This window comes from Ursus americanus, chromosome 18 (genome assembly GCF_024610735.1).
Source record: "Ursus americanus isolate L20-20 chromosome 18, mUrsAme1.1.p, whole genome shotgun sequence".
Taxonomy (NCBI): Eukaryota; Metazoa; Chordata; class Mammalia; order Carnivora; family Ursidae; genus Ursus; species Ursus americanus.
The window spans coordinates 1,041,067-1,063,442 of record NC_142144.1 but is presented as its reverse complement, the minus strand read 5'-3'; the positions used below and the strand labels follow the sequence as shown (position 1 = coordinate 1,063,442).

At 59.6% G+C, this 22,376-nt stretch overlaps 1 protein-coding gene across 2 annotated transcripts; it reads left to right on the top strand.

The window, feature by feature from the left end:
• The first annotated feature begins 43 nt into the window (after nucleotides 1-43).
• RABL6 (RAB, member RAS oncogene family like 6) lies at nucleotides 44-22,333 on the top strand. Of its 2 annotated transcripts, XM_045803776.2 has the most exons (15): nucleotides 45-378; nucleotides 6,910-7,044; nucleotides 8,549-8,596; nucleotides 10,950-11,002; nucleotides 11,909-12,000; nucleotides 14,064-14,204; nucleotides 14,626-14,731; nucleotides 16,236-16,339; nucleotides 18,324-18,628; nucleotides 18,819-18,969; nucleotides 19,968-20,183; nucleotides 20,254-20,491; nucleotides 20,810-20,981; nucleotides 21,520-21,578; nucleotides 21,666-22,333. In XM_045803776.2, the coding sequence occupies exons 1-15, from the start codon at nucleotides 249-251 to the stop codon at nucleotides 21,852-21,854; spliced, it is 2,139 nt and encodes a 712-aa protein (XP_045659732.2). In that variant the 5' UTR covers nucleotides 45-248; the 3' UTR covers nucleotides 21,855-22,333. The 2 variants fall into 2 exon arrangements, with proteins under 2 accessions (XP_045659730.2, XP_045659732.2); XM_045803774.2 differs by having other exon boundaries at nucleotides 44-378; nucleotides 21,520-22,333.
• Nucleotides 22,334-22,376: the final 43 nt, after the last annotated feature.

Genomic DNA, 22,376 nt, shown 5'->3' with positions numbered 1-22,376 from the left:
GCGGCACCCCGTAGCCGCGCGCCTCGTCGAGCCAGCGCCAAGATGGCGGTTCTGACAGGCGGAGGTTCGCCGCGCCGGGGGTCGCGGGGGCCGGAGCGGAACCGCCGCGACTGAGCCCCTGAGCCGCCCTCGAGGCAGGCGCCCGGCTGCCGGGACCCGGGACATGGTGCGATCCGCGCCGGGCCGCCGCCGCCGCCGCCGCCGCTGAGCTCGCGGGCCGCGCCAGGCTCGAACGTGGGAGCGGGAAGATGTTTTCCGCGCTCAAGAAGCTGGTGGGGTCGGAGCAGGCTCCGGGCCGCGACAAGAATATCCCCGCCGGGCTGCAGTCCATGAACCAGGCGCTGCAGAGGCGCTTCGCCAAAGGGGTGCAGTATAACAGTGAGTGCAAGCCGGGCGTGCAGGGTTCCTGCCAGGGGGACGTGGAAAGTGGGGTCCCAGGGCACGGGCGGAGGAGGACGCTCCTCCGCCGGCTCCGCAGGCCCGGGCCGCGGCGACTGGGACTTGGCAGAGACCAGGTTGCGTCCCGGACCCGGAAGCACTGGGGGCCCCGTCGCGCCCCAGGGCCTCGCGGTCTGCGGGTGGATGTGGCAGATCCTGATCGTCTCTGTTGGAGATGTGCTGAGCCCTTACCTGTGGCACGTACTCTAGGGGCGTTCACTTGGGGTCGGGAGTTGATGCCGGGCCGGAGACGAGGTCCTGGAGGACCCCAGGGCCGGAGGGTGGGCGCCTCGGCCCGTTGAGTTCCCCTGTGACCGGTGGTCATTCCCGAGGAATACTGGCACGTTTAGAAATCTGTGCGCTTAGTTTGCACGGTAAAATTAGTACAGGCGGTTCCTGGTGCGTTCTGCGGTGCCCTGATTGGCCCGGATAACCTCGTCTAAGAGTGATTCTTACATAACGTGGGGAGAGCTCTGTGGTCTGTGACGCTTGAAGGGGTGGTGGGGCTCCCCGTCAATGAACCACGTGATAACCTGCCCAGGAGCTGTGAGATCCAGCTGGCCCTGGTGGTTTGAGCTTTGGGATTTTTCTTTGTAGACTTCGTATTCAGTTTGAAGGGAATATCACCTACGCCACATATTGCTGCCCCACCCCCTCCTTTTTTTAAGAAGCATTTGTAAGGGATATATTTGGAAAAGGCTCCAGAAGGCTCAAAGACGCTTACTTACTGTAGGAGACTTCTCTTCCCCTGAGGGAAGGAGGAGTTATTTTCAGAAGCCCGGAGAGCCCAAGACATTTCCAGTCCTGTTATAAATTATGTAAATTGTATAGCTTCTGGATGGTAACCATTCTCTTGACCTCTTTTAAGTTTTTCCATCTCGCTGTCCCTTTCCTAGCATTATTTAAAGGCTTTTTATGTTGTTCTCTGCTTTCAGATTGTTCCCTTTCATGTATTTTCATGTGTTGCTACAAGATTTTGGACTCCTCCCTACCCCTCCCTCTGCTACTTTAAGGGGAACCTTCTGGTCTCTATGGTGACCTATTTAGGCAGTAATGCACCATACTAAGAAACTAATTGGGAAGACTTCTGTGCAAGTTTAAAAGAGAGGTCGTTTTAGTTGTATTCAACTCACAATTTTGTATGTATTTCTTTCACATTTAGAAAAGAAAATGGTAAGTTGAAATACTCATTTGTACAAATCCATAGGCTCTGCATTTGACTTCCCTCGTTTGCTTTTATTACTTACGGTATTATTTTAAACTTAATCCTAGTCCTGTGGAAATCAGAGCTAGAAACTGTAAACTGTGCACCTTCTGAAAAGCACTCCCTGAGAGGCACATTGCCTGGCCTTCGGTGGTTAACAAAGGGGGGGGGGGCACAGCAGAGTTGTTCCAGAGGAGTAAGCCCAGCCTCAGGTAGTTGGGGAACAGGTCATGATTCCCTAGGACTGCAGGAAAGGGGGTGAGATGGAGAGAAATTGCATTTAGAGGGAGGTTGTCTCTGTAGTTGAACAATATGCAACTTTGAAACTTTGTGATTTCCTTTATTTATTTTCCAAAATATCTTAGGGGAAACAAGTCAGCCATCTGATGACTATAGATTCAGGATTTTTATAGGCAAGAGCTGATGATGTCCAAGTGTAGATGTTATGCCTTACAGAACCTTGTCCTCTTGGGGCAGACAAGTCGTCTCCTTTTAAATTGCTCTGATAATGAGAAGTGGCTCAGGTCCCATGCAAGAGCCCCAGCATACACATCAAATTTAGAATCAAAACCTGAATGAGACAATGGACCATAATTATAGTTTGAAAGTTATTTGCATTCAGAGTGGAAGAAAGAATGTTACCTGACTTGGTCTATCCTTTCTACCATCACTGGACACAATTTCTGAGCCATTTGGTGAGGAAGCCTTAACTGGAGCACCTTCGCAAGTGAGGAAACGCCGGTCCTAGTGGAACTTGTCCGGAGTGCCCTTGCTCGGGCCTGTGTTCCTCACAGAGAAAGCCTCCAGACACTGGGACAGCCAGAGACCTGGCCAGGTGGATCTCAGCACTAGAATTTAAAAGTGGACACTCCATCAGTAAGAAACCTTCTGAAAGGTTTGATTTCAGGATAAGAGAGCTTTTCCAGGGTAAGAAGGAAATACCTTTAAGATTATATCAAGATTCTTTGAACAGACAAATTATGTTTGAAAAAGAACCAAAGAGAACCTCTAGGAATGAAAACATGGTGGTGAAAATTAAAAAGTCAGCAAACAGGTGAATCAGCATAATAACCAGACTAAAGAGAGAATTGGTGCTGGAAGAGAGATGTGCAGCCCGGAAATGAAGCAGATTCCAACACTCGCCTGATAGGATTTTCAGACAGTAGCCAGAATGGGGAAGAAGCAGTATTGGAGGGAATAAAGACAGGATTTTCCACAATTCACGAAACATGTGAAACTCCCAAGAAGTCCAGTGAGTTTTAAAAACACACATAGCTAAACACATCATTAGAAATTTTCAGAACATCGGGACGCCTGGGTGGCTCAGTTGGTTAAACGTCTGACTCATGATTTCGGCTCAGGTCGTGAGGTTAAGCCCCACACCAGGCTCGGTGCTCAGCGGGGAGTCTGCTTGAGATTCTCTGTGCCTCTCTCTGCACTGCCCCGCCCACCTCACTTGCGTGCGTGATCTCTCTAAAAGAAAGGAAGGAATGAAGCAACAAACAAAGTGCATTCGGAGAGCCAAGCATCACTCTGGCTGAGACGACATGGAAGGCGAGGGCGCTCACCTTGCTTCCTGCACTTGCTAGACTCTGGTGCCAGAACAGAGGAGGACAACACAAGATGCAGGTAACCATCCAGTCCCATCCAGGGGCACAGACCTAATAACCTAGTGAGAGGTCGGGAAATGAGCACTAGAAAATCATCAGAATATTAATAACAAATCATTGCATTGAGAGCAAGTAGGACTACCACAGGAATGCAAGGATTAACAGAAAATATATATTGTATGCTTTACCATGGATTAAAGGAGAGAAAGCATTGCAGTCTCAATAGGTACAAGCAAAGATCTGATGAAATTCAACACCCATTCGCGACTTACAGAAAATAAAAAGAGAAAACCCACTTCTTTTTTTAAGATTTTATTTTTAAGGGGTGCCTGGGTGGCTTAGTGGTTGGACATCTGCCTTCAGCTCAGGTCATGATCTCAGGGTCCTGGGATTGAGTCCCACATCAGGCTCCTTGCTCAGCTGGGAGCCTGCTTCTCCCTCTGCTTGTGCTTTCTCTCTCTGTCAAAAAAATAAGTAAAATATTTTTTTTAAAAGAAGATTTTATTTTTAAGTAATCTCCACACCCAGCATTGGGCTCAAACCCACAGCTCCAAAATCAAGAGTCACATGCTCCCCTGACAGAGCCAGCCAGGTGCCCAGAGAAAACCCACTTCTTAGCAAACTAGGAACAGAGGGAACTTCTTTTACCTGTCCAAGGGTATCTATGAAAACCTGTGTCTGTGTGTACTAATGAGACAGAGGAAGTGTTTCTTTGTAAATCTGAACAGGCGAGGACTCCCACTTTCATTAAGCTTTTCCATTGGTTTATGGAATTACTCCCAGCGGAAGGAAAAATAAATTAGAAGTGGAGGGGGGCAGATATATGCCCTTCTTCGGGGAAAAAATTAACGTAAAATCAAAAATAGTTTTCCCTTCATTAGGATGCTTTTAGGTGTAGGAAGCTGACTCCTCCGGCTGCTTTACCATGGTGCCCGGCCCGTTTCTAGCAGTGTGATAGAGCTGGTAACCTGAGCAGCCCTTCCCCTAAAAACCATTTTAAACGTTTGAATAGAACATTTAGAAAAACATCAACAGGGGCGCCTGGGTGGCTCAGTCGTTAAGCATCTGCCTTCAGCTCAGGTCATGATTCCAGGGTCCTGGGATCGAGCCCCACATCAGGCTCCCTGCTCAGCAGAGAGCCTGCTTCTCCCTCTCCCACTCCCCTTGCTTGTGTTCCCTCTCTTGCTGTGTCTCTCTGTGTCAAATAAATAAAATCTTTAAAAAAGAAGAAAGAAAAAGAAAGAAAGAAACAAAGAAGGAAAGAAAGAAATCAACGCATCATTCAGTTCTTGAACTTAAATAAAGGTTGTACAGCTGTTCATTGCACTTTTCTCAAAAGCGAAGTGAGTGAATATTGGGAGGGAAGCCAGCTCTGAAGCTCCCTTCTCCCTGAGGGTGTCTGCCAGACCTGGGCTGGGTGGTAGGAAGAAAAATTGAACCCATTCTGGGAGGGGCGTCTCCCAGGGGATCCCTGCACAAGGCCAAGGGGGTGACCTCCAATTGGTTTTCCTTAAAAACATCGATGTGGCCCCAAAAATCTCAAGTGGAGAGTTTACATGAGGTCTTCCCGGGTTGTTAGTGCTCCGGACGACAGGCAGAAATACTAGAGATGCCTTCTGACGGATGTGGCTTCAACCCAGACCTCAAAGGGGCCCCCGAGCTGAAGTTCCAAGACACGACGAGCTGCCGGTAGATCAGGAGACACCCTGGCCTCTGAAGTTGTCGGGTTTCACAGAAATAAAGTCGGAGCACAGTCAGTAATCGCATAAGCACTTGGAGTGGGGGCAGATGGTAGCTACCCTGAGGGCGCTGAGCGTCTTGAGATGGATATAAACATCGAATCCGTATGGTGTGCGCCTGAAACTAACGTCATATGTCGACTCTACTTCAATGAAAAATAAAGTCAGTATGTATAACACGTTCAAAGAAATAAAGGTTTGAAAATACAAGCAGGAATTTGAAGACTATACAAAAGGGCCAAGTAGATTTGAAAAGGAACTTGCCTCTGGAAAACTAAGACAAGGTAAGAAATGGCAACCGGGAAATAAGAACGTAACTCTGTAACCAGTAGCATCCCGAGAGTAACAAGACAGCGCGGTTCCTGGCCTGTTCTCAGGACGGTCTGGCGACTGGCGCTCTGGCTTTGTCCTGCCCTCTGCCTGGCTAGCAGTGTCCTGGGGACAGGAGCCTGCTGCTCTCTGGGGGTAAGCTGCACGTGGTCTGTCCCCCTCACCCTCACTGAACGAGGGACAGAGGCCCCAGTGTCTGGGGACCCCCCTAAACTGGCACACTTCCTGCAGGGTGTTCAGGCTCATGACCGGGACCCAGGACAGGCCCGGAGATGTGCTTACAGCACAGACACGCCCTGACCTTTCTCCCAGGTTCTCCTAGGTGTTTGGCTTCTGGCTGGAATCAAGTCTAGATTGCCCCGACCTTGAGGGCAGTGGCTTGTTGTGTGCTCTCTGGTGACATGATAAAGCTGGTGGAAGCAGAGCATCCCTGAGATCTGAGCGGAGCTGTTTCGAGTGAAGACCGACTAACATGTCCCGAGGACTAGAGCTGGGACTGGGGAGCCGTGGGGTGGCGTGAGGAGGCTGTTGTGGTGACCTAGTCTCACAGGAGAGCTAGTGAGTGTTCAAGAACAGAGGGGCCTTGTAACAAGAAAGGGTGCAAGGAGGGCAAAGCCGGGTGGCCAGGGGATCCAGACCAGGGCTCTAGGGCAGCTCCCCGGTGTCCTCACCCAGCCTTGGAGCGTGAAGCACCATCCCCCATGCACACAGCTGCCCAGGCGCCTGCCCTGGGTCCAGGAGCATGGTAGGCCCCTCCCACAGGCTGCCTATCTGCACATCTTCTCAAGCCAGAACCTTCCCCAGGGGTGCAGTCCATCACCATGGCCGTCAGCTTTGCTCCCATTCTCGCCCCTGCCCCCTAGCTCTGCATGGTGTTCCTGACCGCTCTTCTTCATCTTTCTAGAACAAACCAGACCATGGCACTCTTACACTGAATGCCGTGCCATCTCTCAGAGGCGGCCAGAAGCCCATACTCCTTCGCGGTGCGGCGGGATTTGGCCCCCGCCTGCCCAGAGTCCGCGCACTTGGCTGCCTGTGGCTTGTTCGCCCCTGCGTGTGCACACTCAGCTCACAGGCCGCTCCATAAATACGTGTGCAGCAAGTGAAACAGAACCCTGGCTTTGTGTTCTAACCCCACGTGTGGCCTTGAAAATGGTGGTGCTCTACAACATTGTGTGCTAAAAATACCAGGGCTACGAAAAAGTAGGTTAAGAGCAAGCTACGGAAGTCTAGAGAGCTGCCTAAGGAGAATGTCAGCCGCCCCCCAACCCTGGTCCTGTGAGTCAGGGGTCCCCAGGATGTCCAGCTCTAGGGGAGACCACTGTCTTGCAGGTGCAAAGTCTGAGGGGGCTATAACTCCATTAAACCCAGGGGGAAGTGCCTTTGGGGCCCTCATCTGTGGAACAGGGAGGGAGAGCCCCGTCGGGGTCTCCCAGCGGCCCACCCCGGCCCTCGGCTCTTCCCTGCTCGCCCCCCGTACAGGCCGTGCTCCGTGGCAGCAGGCGTGTGCAGCGTGCGGACCGTCACCGGTGGGGTTCGAGGTTGTCGCTTGTTTGACTTGCTTCCCTGATGTGTCCTTTCCCCCCAGTGAAGATAGTGATCCGAGGGGACAGGAACACGGGCAAGACCGCGCTGTGGCACCGGCTGCAGGGCAAGAAGTTTGTGGAGGAGTACATCCCCACGCAGGAGATCCAGGTCACCAGCATCCATTGGAACTACAAAAGTGAGGGCAGGGCGTGGGCGCGGGCACGGGCGGGTGAGAGGTGGGGCTGGAGTGCAGGCGGGTGCCCTTGTGTGCTGCAGGCTTTCCTGGGTCCTCCCGAGGCCTGCTTCCTCTGAGACCCTTCCCCAGCTTCCCCAGCTGTGGGGCCGTCACGGACACCCTGCAGACCTGAGGGAGCCTGCTTGAGCTCCGAGGCGCTGTCATGGGGGCGCTCACTAGAGCTGCTCCTGGGTTGCCCAGAAATCGCCTCTCCCCACGGACCCTGCTGCAGAGAAACAGACCAGGCCGTGGTGGGGGCTCCGCGTAGGGAGCTGTGTCAAAGACCCACCCTCAATTCTAGAGACCCAAAGGGCAAAAAGTTCCAGGTTTAACACGGGAGACATCTGGGGGAGCTGGTAGGCTGATGCTCCCTGCTGCCACCGGCACTGGGCCCACATGTGCTCCACCAGCAGGAGGGACCCCGCAGTTCCTTTGAACCCCAGTGCTTTCCCTCTGCAGGATCGCTTGGTGGACAGAACATACCTCACCTTGCAGCCCCACGGGCAGCAGACAGTCGCTCTGCATGTTCAGAAACCATGAAGGCAAAAGTCCTTTGAACCATTTCAAACATTCCTTTTTACTGACCAAAAAAAATGTAGTTGTGAACAGGACACGTGGGGCCTGTAGAAGTTGCAGCTCCCACTGAGTGATGGCCCGGCCACATCCTAGAACAGCTGCATGGCCCGGCGTCACCCCAGCTCATGAGCTGGGGCTGACGGAGCCTTAAGGCAGCAGCCGTGGCACCCCTTCCCAGTTGGGGCGAAGCTGGTAGTGGCAGCGTGCTCTTGTGCCCCTCAGCTTGGGGGCAGGTGCAGGGCAGTTCCCACCTTTCCCCTGCCCCCTCAGAATCATGGGGATGGAGGGGTGAGCCCACTGTCCTTGCACTTGGGCCACTACCAGGAGACATGGCACAGGCCCTGGGCCAAGACGGACCATTCATAGGGTCCGCTCCCTGGATCCTGGCACCCTTCCCAGGCAGAGAACCACCAAGGAGGGGCTAAGAGTCTCCTCTTTGTGCAGAACAAACAGAGCACGGAAAGCCAGCTAGTTCTGAGAGAGCCAGGTGCCCTGACGGCCTGTGTAGGGCCTGCCGCCTGGCAGGGGCCTGGGCCAGCCGACTCCACCAAAGGCTTTGGGAGAAGCTCAATGTTGGGTGGCCGATTGGAGAGGGCCGATGGTCCATGGAACAAAGTTGAGGCTGGTCGCTGATAAGAGTGAGGCCCATTGAGGCCTGCCCCTGCCCCCAGAGCCCACTCCCCAGGTGCACCTGCAGAGGGGACCCTGGCTGTGTGGACCTGGCTGGGGACAAGGCCACCTCAGGGACACCTGCAGGAAATGGGGAGCATGTCAGCTGAGGATGGGCCAGGGTCGTTCAGTGTAGCCTGAGCAGAAGCCTGAAACAGCGAGGAGCCTTGCTGGTCGAAGGTCATGTTGGACACTAATCTTCGTGTCTTCCCCATTTTAGCCACTGATGATATCGTGAAAGTTGAAGTCTGGGACGTGGTTGACAAAGGTAAGTCATGTCTTTTCATCTTGAGTACTTTCTCCCGATGCTTCATTCCTTCTGTGAATGGAAGCCCTCCTTGCCCCGCCCCCCACAGCCGCTTCTTTGGCGCATCCTTGTGTGGCTCATGTGCTGGCGTCTCAGGCCTTCGGGTCTCTGCCTTCTCAGCAGACCCAGTATGGATGCAGAGCGTGCGAGCAGCCCAGAGCCGTAGCAGGTCTGGGCCTTAGACCAGCTACCTCCTGCATCAGGGGCGGATGGGACGGGACGCACAGCAGCGACCCGTCAGCACCGCAGCCGTTGCTATTTAAATGCGTGTTTCACCCACTGAGGCAGCACACAGTAGTGGGGGGTGAACGTGGGCGGCAGAGCTGGGGAGGCTCCAAACCCAGAGGCCCGCGTGGGGCTGTTCCACGAGCCCTCCTTGCAGCGCCGCCAGTGCCATGTCCCCACGCCCAGGCTGAGGACCAGTTCGTTGGCTTCCGAAGCTGTCACCCCTTGGGGGCACGTGCCTACCCGACTGCTCTGCACGGGTACCGCCGACTGTGGTGTCTGCACTCACAGGAAAGTGCTCAGGGCCCCAAACCTCCGGGGCCGTACCCATGTGCGCCTGGCAGGGAGGGGCAGACGTGTCCCCCTTCAGCACCCTCTTACCTCCTTCTCACTCTCAGGCCTTGAGCCGTTGTTCCTCCCTGGTGCCAAGGCCCTGTGTAGCCTGTGTGCTACTGAGCGTGCTCTGACCTCTAACCTCTGACCTGGGAGGCTTGCCGTAGCTGCACGCATCCTCCAGTGAGAAAGGAGACTGTAGTTTCTTGTGCAGATGGTGCCCACCCCTCTCCCTTCACTGTGTTCTTAGGAGGTGGGTTAGGTTCCCGGGACTGATTCAGCTGGTACAGGACAGCCCGAGGGCAAGCAGGAGAATCAAGCAGGAGCCTGCCGGGATGCCTTCAACCCTCGCGGGCCTGTATGGGCCTCGTGCTTCCAGATCTGGCCCCACAGCGTGTCTGCGCACGCCTTTGGAAGGCACCCTGTGCAGCCTGGTTACTCTTGTGGATTTGAGGGGAAGCTTCCGTGCCCCGGGGGCTCCCCTCCTGGAGCACTGCCCACACCCTTCCTGACCGCAGCTCCATCGATTTGGGGTGGGAGGCACGTTTCCAGAGTGGAGTCCATACCTGGGGGACAGGGCCCTTCCGGTCAGCACGTGATGTCGTCACTGGTGGGAACTGCCCTGTGGTGCAGAGATACGCCACATGCAGGGACAGCTGAGACAGGGATCCCTTGGCCTGGCTGTTCCCCATGTCCCACTGAGGTGCGGAGAGGGCCGGGGGCAGGGCGGCACCTCAGGGGAAGGTCCTAGGCTTGTGTGTAAGCACACGGCCTCCCCGCAGCTCCGCGCTGCCTGGTCCCCTCGGGTGAGAAGGAAAAGCCCCCTCTCCACCGCTGTAGCTGCTTGCCTGTTGGACAGGGTCTGAATGCCACGCACAACAGCAGAGGGCATTAAGTTGAGGTGTTGGTGGCAGCTGAGGCCAAGATCCTGGTGGAGAGCAGGAGAGGCGGCACAGAGGCGAGGCCCGGCGAGTCTTGGGGCAGGGCCCAGAAACTGCTTGTTGAGGCTCCCCAAGAAGACAGGGTCCTGGGGAGCAACCTCACATCCCCCAGGCAGTGGTAGCTCCCTGAGACTGTGGGTGGTGCCGGAGGTGCCATGTGGCCAGCTTCTGCTGACCTGGGACGGCCCCAGAGGTGGTGAGAGGGTCAGAGAGAAGCTGTGGAAACAGGCAGCGGTAGGTTTTTTAATAAATGAACCCAGTTGTTGGGGAGAGGGGAGGGCTTTCTTAGTTTGCCCAGGCCGTTCCTCAGACTGAGGGACCTGGAGTTCCCGGGGTGACAACAGTCCTTCCTCCTCCCGTAGGATATCTCAGAGCCAAAGGGGAGGGAACGCAGATTGTTTGGGGCTCCTTAGTACTCTGGCTCCGCACGCTGCTCAGGGCTGAAGCCCAGCCTGGGGAGCCTTCATGGCCTCAAAGGCAGCACTGAGAGACAGGGCTGGGCTAGCCTGTGCCAGCTGTCAGTCCGGGAAGGAAGTGCCCGAGTTTGCTGAGCCCTGCCGGGCACTTTGCAGTTTAGCCAAGTGGCTGGAGCCCATCAGGGCCTCTCTCCTGGCCAGGCCAGGGCAGCTACAGCTGCAGGGAGGTCTCAGTGGGGTTGCTCCAGTGCCAGCTGCGGGGGCCATGGCTCCCTGGGGCTCCTAGTTAGATAAGTATGGCGCCTGCCGGAGGTGGGGGCTGGGTGTGGGGGTGGGACGTGGGGTGTTCCTCCCTAGGGCCACAATTCCCCCCGTAACTGTCATCTGTCTTCTAACAAGGGAAGTGCAGGCGGCGAGGTGATGGCTTGAAGGTGGAGAACGACCCCCAGGAGGTGGGTAAGCCGTGTCCCCCCGTAGGGCCCACCGTTGCGGGTGGAGGTTGGGACCCTCCCCGGGACTCCAGTTGGACCAGCCGGCCCCCCTCCTCATGGGACCCTGTGTGTCCACGGGTGTATTTTGGGATGGCCGGGCTTGCCTGAGCTGCTCGCGGTGACACCTGCCAGGCCCGGGATGAGTTTCACCTAAGAGGTATTTAGGTGCACTGGCCGAATTCTGTGGCCCCAGGCACACACGGGCACGAGTGTGGCTCTGAATGGGCTCTCCCAGTGCTACCACCCTTGACACAAAGAAGTCAGGGGCTGACGGCCACCCCTTCCATTCCAGGGAAGCTTTCCGGTTGTTTTCCAAGGATTCTGCTTTCTGTCCTCCTGCCCATAGATGGCCTCAGGGTGATGGGCAGCCTCCTTGCTCCCCTTTAGGGCAGGAAAGTTGGGTGACTGCCTGGTCCAGGTCTGTCTGGCCCTTTGTGGGACACTCTGCTACTGCCCCCCACACTGCAGCCACACCCGTCTGTGTGCTCTAGAAGGTTCTCTGCCAGCATCTTCCTCAGGTCTGGAATGCACACCTTGCAGTGGGCTGCCGGCTGCTCCGGCGCTCTTGTCCCTCTGAGTGCTAGAAGGTTCCCGAGGCTCACGAGGAGGGTGCTCTTGACTAGTGGAGAAGGCCCTAAATCAGGCGGAGTTGATGTGGCCCCAGAGCCTGAGCCGTTTACTACTAGACCCTTTTAGGTGAAGTTTTCTGACCCCCGTTCTTGATAATCTCCTTTACATATTTTTTTCCAAAATGAAAATAGCTGTTACCTTTCAGACTGTGCTTTTCAGCCATCCCAGGAGACAGAGCTCATAGCTGTGGGAGCCTGCCCCGAGCACCGTCTCATGCCGGTTGTGTCCTGTCCCTAGGCAGAGTCCGAGATGGCCCTGGACGCCGAGTTCCTGGACGTGTACAAGAACTGTAATGGGGTGGTCATGATGTTCGACATCACCAAGCAGTGGTAAGGGGGCGCCGGCTGGAAATAGCCCTCGAGGCTCCTAGTCCCGCGCCACCTGGAGGGCCACCGCTGCAGTCCAGCAGGCCGTGCTGACACCAGCAGTTCAGCCCCATGGAAGCCGTGCCTGGCCGTCTCCAGGCGTGTCCATGAGCACAGATGGGGAACGTGTGGAGTGCGGGCTGGAGTGGGACAGCACAGTGCGGGGGGCACACCTTTCACAGCCCCGTAGCCCTTCCTGGAAGTACCCTGCACCATACGGCAGAATCAAGTGGCCATTTGTTTGGGGTTCCCTAAGACACCGCTGACATCCTTTGACTCACTAAGGGGACGCAGCAAAAGACTACAGAGCAAGGTAGAGGGGTGAGCGTGGGGGCGGCCCGGTGCCAGCTCCCAAGGGGCCCCTCCTCATGGAGTCACATGGGCAACATGACACATGTGAAGTGTCTGCCAGGGCAGATGGGGACCCTCGATTCCCCAGGCCTGCCTGGTGCCAGCGTTCCCGCCCCCCTGGTGACTGTTGGCAGAGAACACGAGGAGCCCCGGCTCCGACAGCCGCCCAGGGCCAGCCATCCGCAGGCCTTTCCAGGAACGACGGCCTCGGGCCTGCCCTGTAGGTGCTGTTCGGCACACCTCGGGAGAGGAGTCTTGCAAGATGCCAAGGGAGGAACTGACAGCAGCCTTTGTAGAAATGGCTGGTGGGGCCTTCGCTTCACTTTCAGTGTTTTTAAATTTGTCGTATGATTCTTGCATATGGAGTCCACGTTCATTGTAGCAAACTCGATCCTGCCGTCAGACGCTGGCGCTGGGGTCATTGGTGGGGTCCAGCCAGGTTTCCCCCAGGGCATTCCACACACACAGTTAATGTCTGCAGAGCTCTGGGGTCTTACTACCAGATCTGTGTGGGTGCTGCTTTGATCTGACAATACGTTCACGCACAGGAGTGAACTCCCATCGTGGACCACCCGCTAGTACGTGCACGAGGGGCCCCGGGTGCAGCAGGCGGCGCATGGGAAATGTGCCGAGCAGGGTGGCGCGGCCCTCGTGGTGCACACGCACCCGTGCGAGAGTGAGCCGCACTGCTCCCCTGGGGTGAACACCGGGGAAGACCCGCGTTTCTCCTGTATGAGCCACAGTGGTCCCTTCTGCCCGGGGCATTAGAGGTGGCTTTCCCTGCATGGAATCTGCTATGGACACTGTTAGTGGCCACCCTGCTTCGGGCAGGCCCTTGGCGTCACTGAAGCCCTGTAGCCTTTGCTGAAAGGCCGGAGGCCCCCCCAGAGGGAGGGGCCGTGGGGGGCCAGCTGGGTGGCACGCCTGGGCTGCAGGGAGGAGCGGCTGGTGTCCTCGGTGCAGGCCGGTCTGCCCGCTGTTGCTCAGATGCTGGGCTGGTTCTTAGAGGCCACGACCAGCAGCACGCTCCGTGCGGGGGGTGCCACTCTGCCTAGATGCTTGTGTGGCCACGGAAAACGGCTCCACTGACCCCTCGTGGGTCAGCTGGCACTGGCAGTGGACGGCGTGGACCAGAATAAGGCCCGAGGGCACTGGGCGCTGCGGGGCGGAGGGAATGCTAGAGACAGGGCCGCAGGGCAGGACGCCCCCCCCACCCCCGCAGGAGGGCAGACACCCCGGCCCTTTGGTAACCGTCCCAGTGAGTGTGTGGAAGTCATAAAGTCCAGTTTGTCGCACGCGCATGCGTGTCTGCAGTTCCCACGGGCAGTCCCCGCGTCGGAGGCACGTTACTTCCCTCGCACACCATCTGGGAGCAGCAGCCATGGGCCTCGGGCCTGGAGAGCAAGGCCGTGAGACAGCAGAAGCAACCCCTCGGGGAGCCCCGCGGGCTGCAGCCATGCCCCACAGAGAGCGTGCGAAGACACCTTGCCAGAGGGACCCCCCAGGAAGGGAACTGGAGAGAAAACAGCAGAAGCAAGGGCTGTTCTATGGGGTGTGGGCACTCGGCTCTCGTGCTCTGCGTGTGCGGGGTCCTGGGCCCGGGACACGTGATGTGGGGGGCTGGAGGGTCTTGAAGTCGACACTAAGGGGGTCTCTCCTCACCTGTGCCTCCAAAGGACCTTCAACTACATCCTACGGGAGCTTCCCAAGGTGCCGACCCATGTGCCAGTGTGCGTGCTGGGGAACTACCGTGACATGGGCGAGCACCGAGTCATCCTGCCCGACGATGTGCGCGACTTCATCGACAACCTGGACAGGTGGGTGGGGCAGCCCATGCTGAGGATTCGGCCCTGCCCGCTGCGCTCTGGCAGTCCCCAGGCCGGGAGCCGTGCTGTGGGCAGTGAGCGGCTGGCAGGGGGACCTGGGACTGAGGACGGAGAACCAAGGGCTGGCAGCTGGCTCCCTGGCACCCAGCAGGTCTGCGGGGGGGGGGGGGGGGACCCTCCGCCCCTCTCTGGGGCTGGGGGTCTGGCTGATGGAGCGAGGCCCCCGCCTCAGGGCACGAGCCCAGGCTGGGTGTCACCTGCTGGGCCCTCTGCTGTGGGCCCTGGGACCGTGGGGGTGCCCTGGCATCAAAGGCATCTTGGCCCAGGTGTGGCCCTTGGCCCAGAGGGGCTGTGCCCTGCTGCCCCCACGAACCCCCTCACCCTCCGGAGCCATCGTTCTTTTTGCAAACAGGCCTCCAGGCTCCTCCTACTTCCGCTATGCCGAGTCCTCCATGAAGAACAGTTTTGGCCTAAAGTACCTTCACAAATTCTTCAATATCCCGTTTCTGCAGCTTCAGGTGAGCCCGCCTGCAGGGTAGAGCGGGCGGCACTGGGTTCTCCAGGGGCCACGCCGGTGCAGGGACAAGACCACCGCCAGGACTTAGTGTGCTGGTGCTGGTGCTGGTGGTCATGGGAGGGACCCTCCATCCCCTCCCCTCCTCTGCTGGGCTAGCCTGAGACCCAGGCCTTTCTAGAACGTTCACAGAACGTTCACAGCTGCAGGAGAACACAGGCATCCTTCAGATGCCGCTCTCAGGCCATTTCTGACCCACGGCAGGAACTGGAGGCGTAGACGAGCGGGGGCCTCTGGCCCGCGCTGACTCCTGCTGTGGTGCCCTTGTGCTGGTCCCGCTTCCCCGTGGGAGCGCGCTTGGCTGCCCTCCGGTGCGGGGCTGCAGGGAGAGCCCCCCAGCTCCCACCACCTCCCACCGTGGGAGCGCGGAGGCTGGTTGGCAAGCTGCTGCGCCCAGGGAGCACACCTGCTCTGTCTCTCCTGATAAACTTAGGAGCGATCTTAGGCTCTCCGGAGGGTACAGAGGTGGGGCCGAGGGCTCCTGCACCCCTTGCTCCGTGTCCCCCGATGCCAGCCTCCCAGGTTGCCACAGTGCTTCTCTCTAACCACAGAAGTAGCATGGGTGTGCTGACTGGCGCGCAGCGGTCCCTGGGTGTCCCTCTCGGGCCCGGCCCCGCCACACCTGGAACGCTGCACTGAGCCTGCTCTGGACTCTGAGAGGCTCCCGGAGCCCCGTCCAGGGCCTGCCCGACGGAAGGCCAGGTTCTGGGCTCTCGGGGGGAAGACCACAGACGTGACTGCCTTTCTCGTCCCATAGCAGGGGCGTGCAACACCCTGTCAGCGGGATGTCTGCAGCCAGGTGGCTGCCATTCTTTCTCCAGACTGTGGGCCTGCTCGGGACAGCGGTGGTCTTTCCTCTCCTGGCTTTTTCTCTTTGGAGGGAAACGAGGGCCCCGCAGACAGGGTGCTCAGTGGTGGTTTCAGTTGGAGGGAAGGCTGGTATGGGCAGAGTCCTCAGCGGCGCCAGCTGTCCCTGCACCCACTCTTTCACTCGGGACCCTGTGTATTGCATGTGTCCCTTGTACAGATCTCTGTAGCTTCCCGTCCACGTGTGACATGCACACAGATCCCAAGGGAAACACCCCGTGTTTCCTGTACCTGGCTGTCAGCGTCGCATGTCCCTGGAGGAAGCAGAATGTTCTGTAGGTCACAGCTGTGGGTGATGCACGTGGAAGGGCCGAGTTCCGGCCCCGAGGTGGCATGTGCCAGAGCTCGGAGTGTGGAAGGACACAGCAGGAAGCCTGGTGTTAGATGTGTCGGAGCTGCTTCTGCTTCGGGGGGCACCGTGTGCGGACAGGGCACCGTCTGTCTGGGTGTTGTTCATGTCATTGACCCTGTCCTCGAAGCCACACTGAGCTGCTTGGATGTCCTGCTAGTTGCTGTGTCATCCATCAAGGGCTGGCCAAGTGGGGACACAAGGCTGAAGGGGTCTCTGCTTCCTCCTCTAGAGAGAAACGCTGCTCCGGCAGCTGGAGACGAACCAGCTGGACGTGGACGCCACGCTGGAGGAGCTGTCGGTGCAGCAGGAGACCGAGGACCAGAACTACGACATGTACGTCCGCCCAGGGGCTGCCCTCGGAGGTTAGCCCTGCAGGCAGGCTCTGTGGGGGGGCCGACACGTGCCCCCTGAGGGCCAGCCTCCCTCCAGATGCCTCGAGCTTAGGTCTGTGCCCAGCCAGACAGCAGCGCGGAGTGCCTCCCTCCTGGGTAGCGTGAGTGGGTCGTATCCCTACGAAAAACCCGAGTCCTTTCAGTCTCAGATATGGCAGTGGGCAGGGCCTGGAGTGCAGGCGGGAGAGTGGCCCTCCCTGTGAGGTCAGCCCTGCAGGCCTTCCTGTTCCCTGTAGCAGGCAGCTTTAGGACTAACACCCAGTAGAGTACATGCTTGTCCAGAACAGGCGGCTTGAACTGGACGTGGCGCCCCCCCCTCCCCTGGGGGAGCAGATAGGTGGCCCCTCCAGGCTCTCCTTGGGGCCCACTCAGCACACTGGGGCCGGGCCTTTGTTCAACTGACCTGACCAGAACTCGGGGCCCCAAGCTGATGGGCGTGACCCGGGCCCAGCTGACTGCCTGGTACCAGAGGTGGTCGCTGTGCCGGGTACCACTGACCCAGGACAAGTGTCCACCCAAGGCCCTGCGGGACTGCTGCCCTCATCTTTTCTGGCTCAGGCTGCCTCGGTTTGGAGCTCAGTCTACCGGATTGACACCGCTGTAGAGTAGGTCTTCAGAGAGCTCCCTGACCTTGGAAGGGGCTTGTGGTGCTGAAGAGCGGGGTTAGGAATGGAACCTTCTGGTCCTTGGTAGCAGAGGGAAGGAGGCTCCTGGCTGCACATGTGCACTGCCGGCGACATGGCTGCGTGGGTGGCGAGCAGCACTTGGGCAGGCCCGGCCACCACCAGCCCGGGGGCTCTGGTGTCCACCCTCCACAGCTCCTAGGAGAGGCACTCACTCTTTCAGCAAGGTGTGACCCTGAACTACCCCTAAACACTGGTGCTTCTGTTTTGTTTGGTTCCCACAGAAGGCACCCAGATGTCACAGCTGGGGGGGCGGGTAGGCTGCTTCCCAGCCTGTGCTTATGTCCTGGGCGTGCTGGCTCCTCCAGCAGGTGTCTGTCCCCACAGGGACTCACAGACAGGCCTTTGGGTCTCCCCAGAGCCAGATCCGTGTGTTGGTCCTGGAACTAGCTAGAGTGGCTCTGGGGGGTGAGTTTTCATGCACTTCGGCTGCTTGGCCGGCCCCAGAGGGAGCCCCACTGTGGTGAGCAGCTGGCCTTGCTGTGGAACCCATCCCGGGGTTGACTGGCTTCTGTAAGCCGCTCTGGCCCAGACCGTGGGGAGCCGGCATTATCCAGCACGTCGCCCCCTGGGGAGATGGCAGCCAGAGCCTCCCGCGCACATGCGTCCTGTGGCCGGGCCCGGGACCAGGCTGCCAGAGGAGGGCAGCGCCGTTGGGGGCTGGGCACCGATGTCTCCGTGACCTGTCGTAGAACACGTGGGATAGGCCGAAGACTTGGGTCTGGGTTCCACCTGGCCTGCCCATTCTTCTTACTCCGCCCTTAAATCCTGGCTTGGAGGTGCAAGTGGCCAGCCCACACACCCTTGTCGGTCCGCAGGGAGCCCAGCCAGTGCACGGGGCAGCTCCTGCTTGTCCACCTTCTGTCAGAAAGCCTGCCTCAGAAGAAGGCGTTGCCGCAGGCTGGTGGCACCCCCGGCCTCAGCCCGTGAACAGTGGGGCTTATCACTGAGGTTCCGTTGATTTGGAGCCCCTGTTTGGGCTGCTTCCTATCTTGGGGGTTTGGGGCCCTCCCTGTAGCAGGTCTCGTGCCTGTTGGTGGCCGGAGAGCACGGGTGTGGGCGAGGAGCTGCCGAGCCTGCCTGCTGGCACTCACCAGCCCCTTCCCTGGCGGAATGTTCTACTGGATGCTAGGGCGTGAGGGCCGATGAGCCCGAGGGCCAGGACACTGCTGTCACCCTCATCTCAGAGGAAGAGACTTAGGGGAAGGCAGATTGCTCACCGCCTGCTCTGTATCCCCCCAGCTTCCTCGAGATGATGGAGGCACGCAGCCGTGGCCATGCGTCCCCATTGGCAGCCAACGGGCAGAGCCCATCCTCAGGCTCCCAGTCTCCAGTGGTGCCTCCCAGCGCTGTGTCCACAGGGAGCTCTAGCCCCAGCACGCCCCAGCCAGCCCCACAGCTGCCCCTCCACACCCCCTCGGCCTGCCCCTGTCCCCCACCCCCCACGGAGGCCCCACTGCCCCCTGCAGCCCCTGCCCCGCGGCGCGGCATCATCTCGAGGCTGTTCGGGAGCTCGCCAGCTGCCGAGGCAGCCCCTTCGCCCCCAGGTGAGCCCTGGGAGCAGCTCGAGGAGGTGGGTGCGGGTGGCCCAAGTGGTGGCACACTGGCCCCATGAGCCTGCAAACCAGGACCGGGTCATCCTCCTGGGCCCCACAGCCCAGTCACATGGGTACGGCCTGGGACAGGCCCAGCAGGGGCGGCCGCTGGACAAGTGGGAATGGCCTCTCCTGTCCACAGAGCCAGGCCCAGCTGCAGAGGCCCCACCCCAAGTCCATAACGTGGAGGATTTCGTTCCCGAAGAAGGCCTTGACCGCGGCTTCCTGGATGACACAGCCCCCCACAAGGATGAGAAGAACATTGGAACCAAGGTCCTGCAAGACAGTGACAGGTAAGGGCAGAGGCCGGGCGGGCCCTCAGTCTTTTCCCAGCCTCCCCCAGCCCCGGGTGAGACGAGAGGACGGGCCCCACCGCTTCAGCAGCATCTCAGAGGGGAAGGCTCCACGAAGCCCCGCGCTCTAGGAACAAGCCTGCTCAGACCAGCCCTCAGGCTGCTACATTGCTGACCATGGACCGGGCCTCAGGGTCCGTGAGCCCCCTGCCCACAGCGAGGGAGCCAGGGGAGCGAGGCTGGCCTCACCCTGCATGTTGCTGCCCATGACCCACCATCAGCACGTTCTTGGACTGAAACCCTTGAGAGCGTGGGCACTAGCAGGAGAAGCCCCGGGGCAGAGAGCAGCCACCAGGGCCTACCCGTGACGTGGGGCAGACAGAGCAGCGCAAGCCCAGCCCCCCGCCCCTGCTGCCCACCCCTCACCATCGGCTCCAGGGTCTCTCCTGCGCACGCTCCCCTGCACTGCACTGAACCCAGGTCAGACCCGCTAGTCCCCAGCATCCCTGCGTCCCTCCAGATATGCAGAGGAACAGAACGGAGCCAGCCCCAGGCTCCTCCCCCAGTACCAGAAACAGCCCCAGCCCGTCCACGCCCACGGCCTGCACCCCACCTTCATGTAGGGGAGCACCCATTTCAGTCACCAACAGAGCAGGCCCCACGTGGCTTCCTGCTGCGTGCCGGCATCTCCGCACCTCTCCTCGGCCCCCACCTCTCACCCCTCCCCGGCCCGCGCCACTTCTGCCACACACACCAGTGGGTTCCTTTGCAGAGGGGCCCCCAAGACCTAGACCACCCTTGCAGCAGGTCCCCTGCTGTCTGTCCTCCCATGAATGTTGAGTGCCAAGGGTAGGCCAGCCCCTCGGCCAGTGCCCACACTGTGCACAGAGAGGACAGCCAGTACCTGTGGGGGCCAGGGGTCTGGAGCTCAGGGTGGGAAGCTGGGCTCTCTACCTCCCTGGTGACCTCCCACCGCCCTGCCCCTCCCTCCTCTGCAGCGACGGGGAGGCCCCAGGCGGGAACCCGCTGGTGGCAGGTTTCCAGGATGACGTGGACGTGGAAGACAAGCCGCCCAGCAGGCCCCTACGGCCTCCGGGCCCCCTACCCAAGGAAAACATCGCCTCTTCCAGTGCGGAGGAAGCAGAGGGGCTGGCAGCATACCCCACAGCCACTGTCCTGGTCCCCCAGAAGTGCTCTGAACCAGAGAGCAAACGGTATGTGGACGGGAGCCACCCCAGGGGTGGGGGCAGCCAGGAGCCCCCTGACCCCTTCCTTGTCCCAAAGGCCCTCCACAAAGGCTGCGAGGCTGCACAGGGGTGTGGTTCCCAGGGCGGTGGAGCCCCGCCGGCCAGGCGCCCGCAAGTCCCCCACCGAGGACCCCTCTGGACGGCGTGAGGAGGGGAAGGACGAGCAGGGAGCGTCATCAGAGAGTGATCCTGAGGGGCCCATCGCCGCCCAGATGCTGTCTTTCGTCATGGATGACCCCGACTTCGAGAGCGACTCAGACCCTCAGCGGAGAGTGGTGAGGAGGGGACTTGGCGCCCACTCAGCCTGGAAGCCCTGGGGATGGTCCCAGGCGGGAATGGCAGGAAGGAGAAAGCGCCAGGCGACATCGTTCTGGGGCAGGAGCCTCAGATAGGCGTGTGACCCCAGGGAGGGGCTGCAGCATCCCAGCTCCCACCTTGGACCCTGCAGGCCACCATGACTCCAGGTTGGGTGTCAGGGTCTTTCAAGGTAGCTTGTCACCTACCGAGAAATGCAGGAGCCTTCCCACGGGGGTCACATGACGGAGGGCGCTGGGGAGGACGCTGGCCACCCAACCCGCGTGCTCCTTCTCCAGGATGAATTCCCAGTGCGAGAGGACCTCTCTGACGAGACAGACGAGGATGCCAGTCCTGCCCAGCCGCCCCCACCCCCCAAGCCTCCCATGTCCTCCTTCAGACTGAAGAATGACTCGGACCTCTTCGGGTTGGGACTGGCAGAAACGGGCCGCAAGGAGATCAGCGATGAAGGTAGTTCCGGGGCCCAGGTGGGCTTGGGGGGGGGGGGTCACAGGGTGTGTGCCAGGACCACGCTGGAAAGATGGGCAGCGGGGGGGGGACCTGGCTGAATGCTCAGGGGCATCTGGTGGCCTGGCAGTGTGGCTGCAAGCAGGATACACTTCACGTCCAGCCACTCCTGGGAAAAGCGTGGTCAGTAGGCCTATGGAGCACTCATGGTGCCCTGTGGCCCCAGGCAGCTGCACGGCTCCCTGTCCCTACCCTCCATCCTGGGCCCCTTGAGCCCAGCTCGGCCCCGACTAGCAGTGTCACGTGAGACGAGTCCCAGAAGTTCCTTGTTCCCAAAATGGAGAGGAAAGGACCCTCCCAGGCTCGTGCTAGAGTTGAAGTGTGTCTGCCTGTCGGCAGGTGTGTGCTCTGGTCCCCCACGGGTCGCCTCTGTGGCCGGGCAGAGGCCACGGCATCGCAGTGCACCTTCTGGGTGGTGCTGGCTGCCCCCCCCCACTGCAGCCCAGGAGCCACAGGCCCATGCTGTGTCTTCTCTCTGCAGATAAGGAGGGCAAGCCTCCCACGAAAGAGAAGAAGAAGAAAAAGAAAAAAGGCAAAGAGGTAGGCACTCTGCCTCCCACCTCCCAGGTGCCTGCTGGGCAATTTGGGGTCCTGGTCCCCCCACGACCTGAGCTGCCCCCTTCCCAGGAGGAAGAAAAGGCCGTGAAGAAAAAGAGCAAGCATAAGAAGAGCAGGGACAGGGAGGAGGGCAGGCAGGAGCGGCGGCGACGGCCCAGGGGCACAGAGAGGACGGCTGTGGACGAGCTGGAGGCCTTCCTGGGGGGTGCAGCCCCAGCCGGCCACCTCCGCGGGGGCGGGGACTACGAGGAGCTCTAGGCCTAGCTCCGAGGACCGCCGGGGTGGGGACGGGCCACAGGCCCACTCCAGAGCTGGGACTGCTGGGCCCACCCTGCAGGGAGTGGGCCAGCGGGCGGCGGGCGGGGGCTCTGCGGGCAGCCGGCCCCCAGCGCTTCTCAGGGATGGGACTGAGGCCCAGGAGGCCACGAGGCTGTTTACAGGGCGGGGCACATCCTCGTCACCGGCCTGGCTCCTGCTTGCCCCCAGCCCGCTGCACTCGCTCTCCCAGGCCCCCCACACGTGGGTGGGTTCCGCTTCCTGCCCCTTCTGGCATGGGGGGCAGATATGCCAGGCAGCACTGGACCCTTTCCCGGGGTTGGCTCTTCCCAGGCCCAGGGTCCAGCTTTGCACCTGCGCTGGGCTTGCTGCCGACCAGGCCGGGAGGTCCTCAGACACGGTTTCCTCTCGTTTTCCTTTAACACTCCACTCCAACCATAAAGCTCTCCTGTTTTACTGTGTGTCTGTGTGTGCCTCTCCCTGTACACGCCTCCTGCTCCAGCC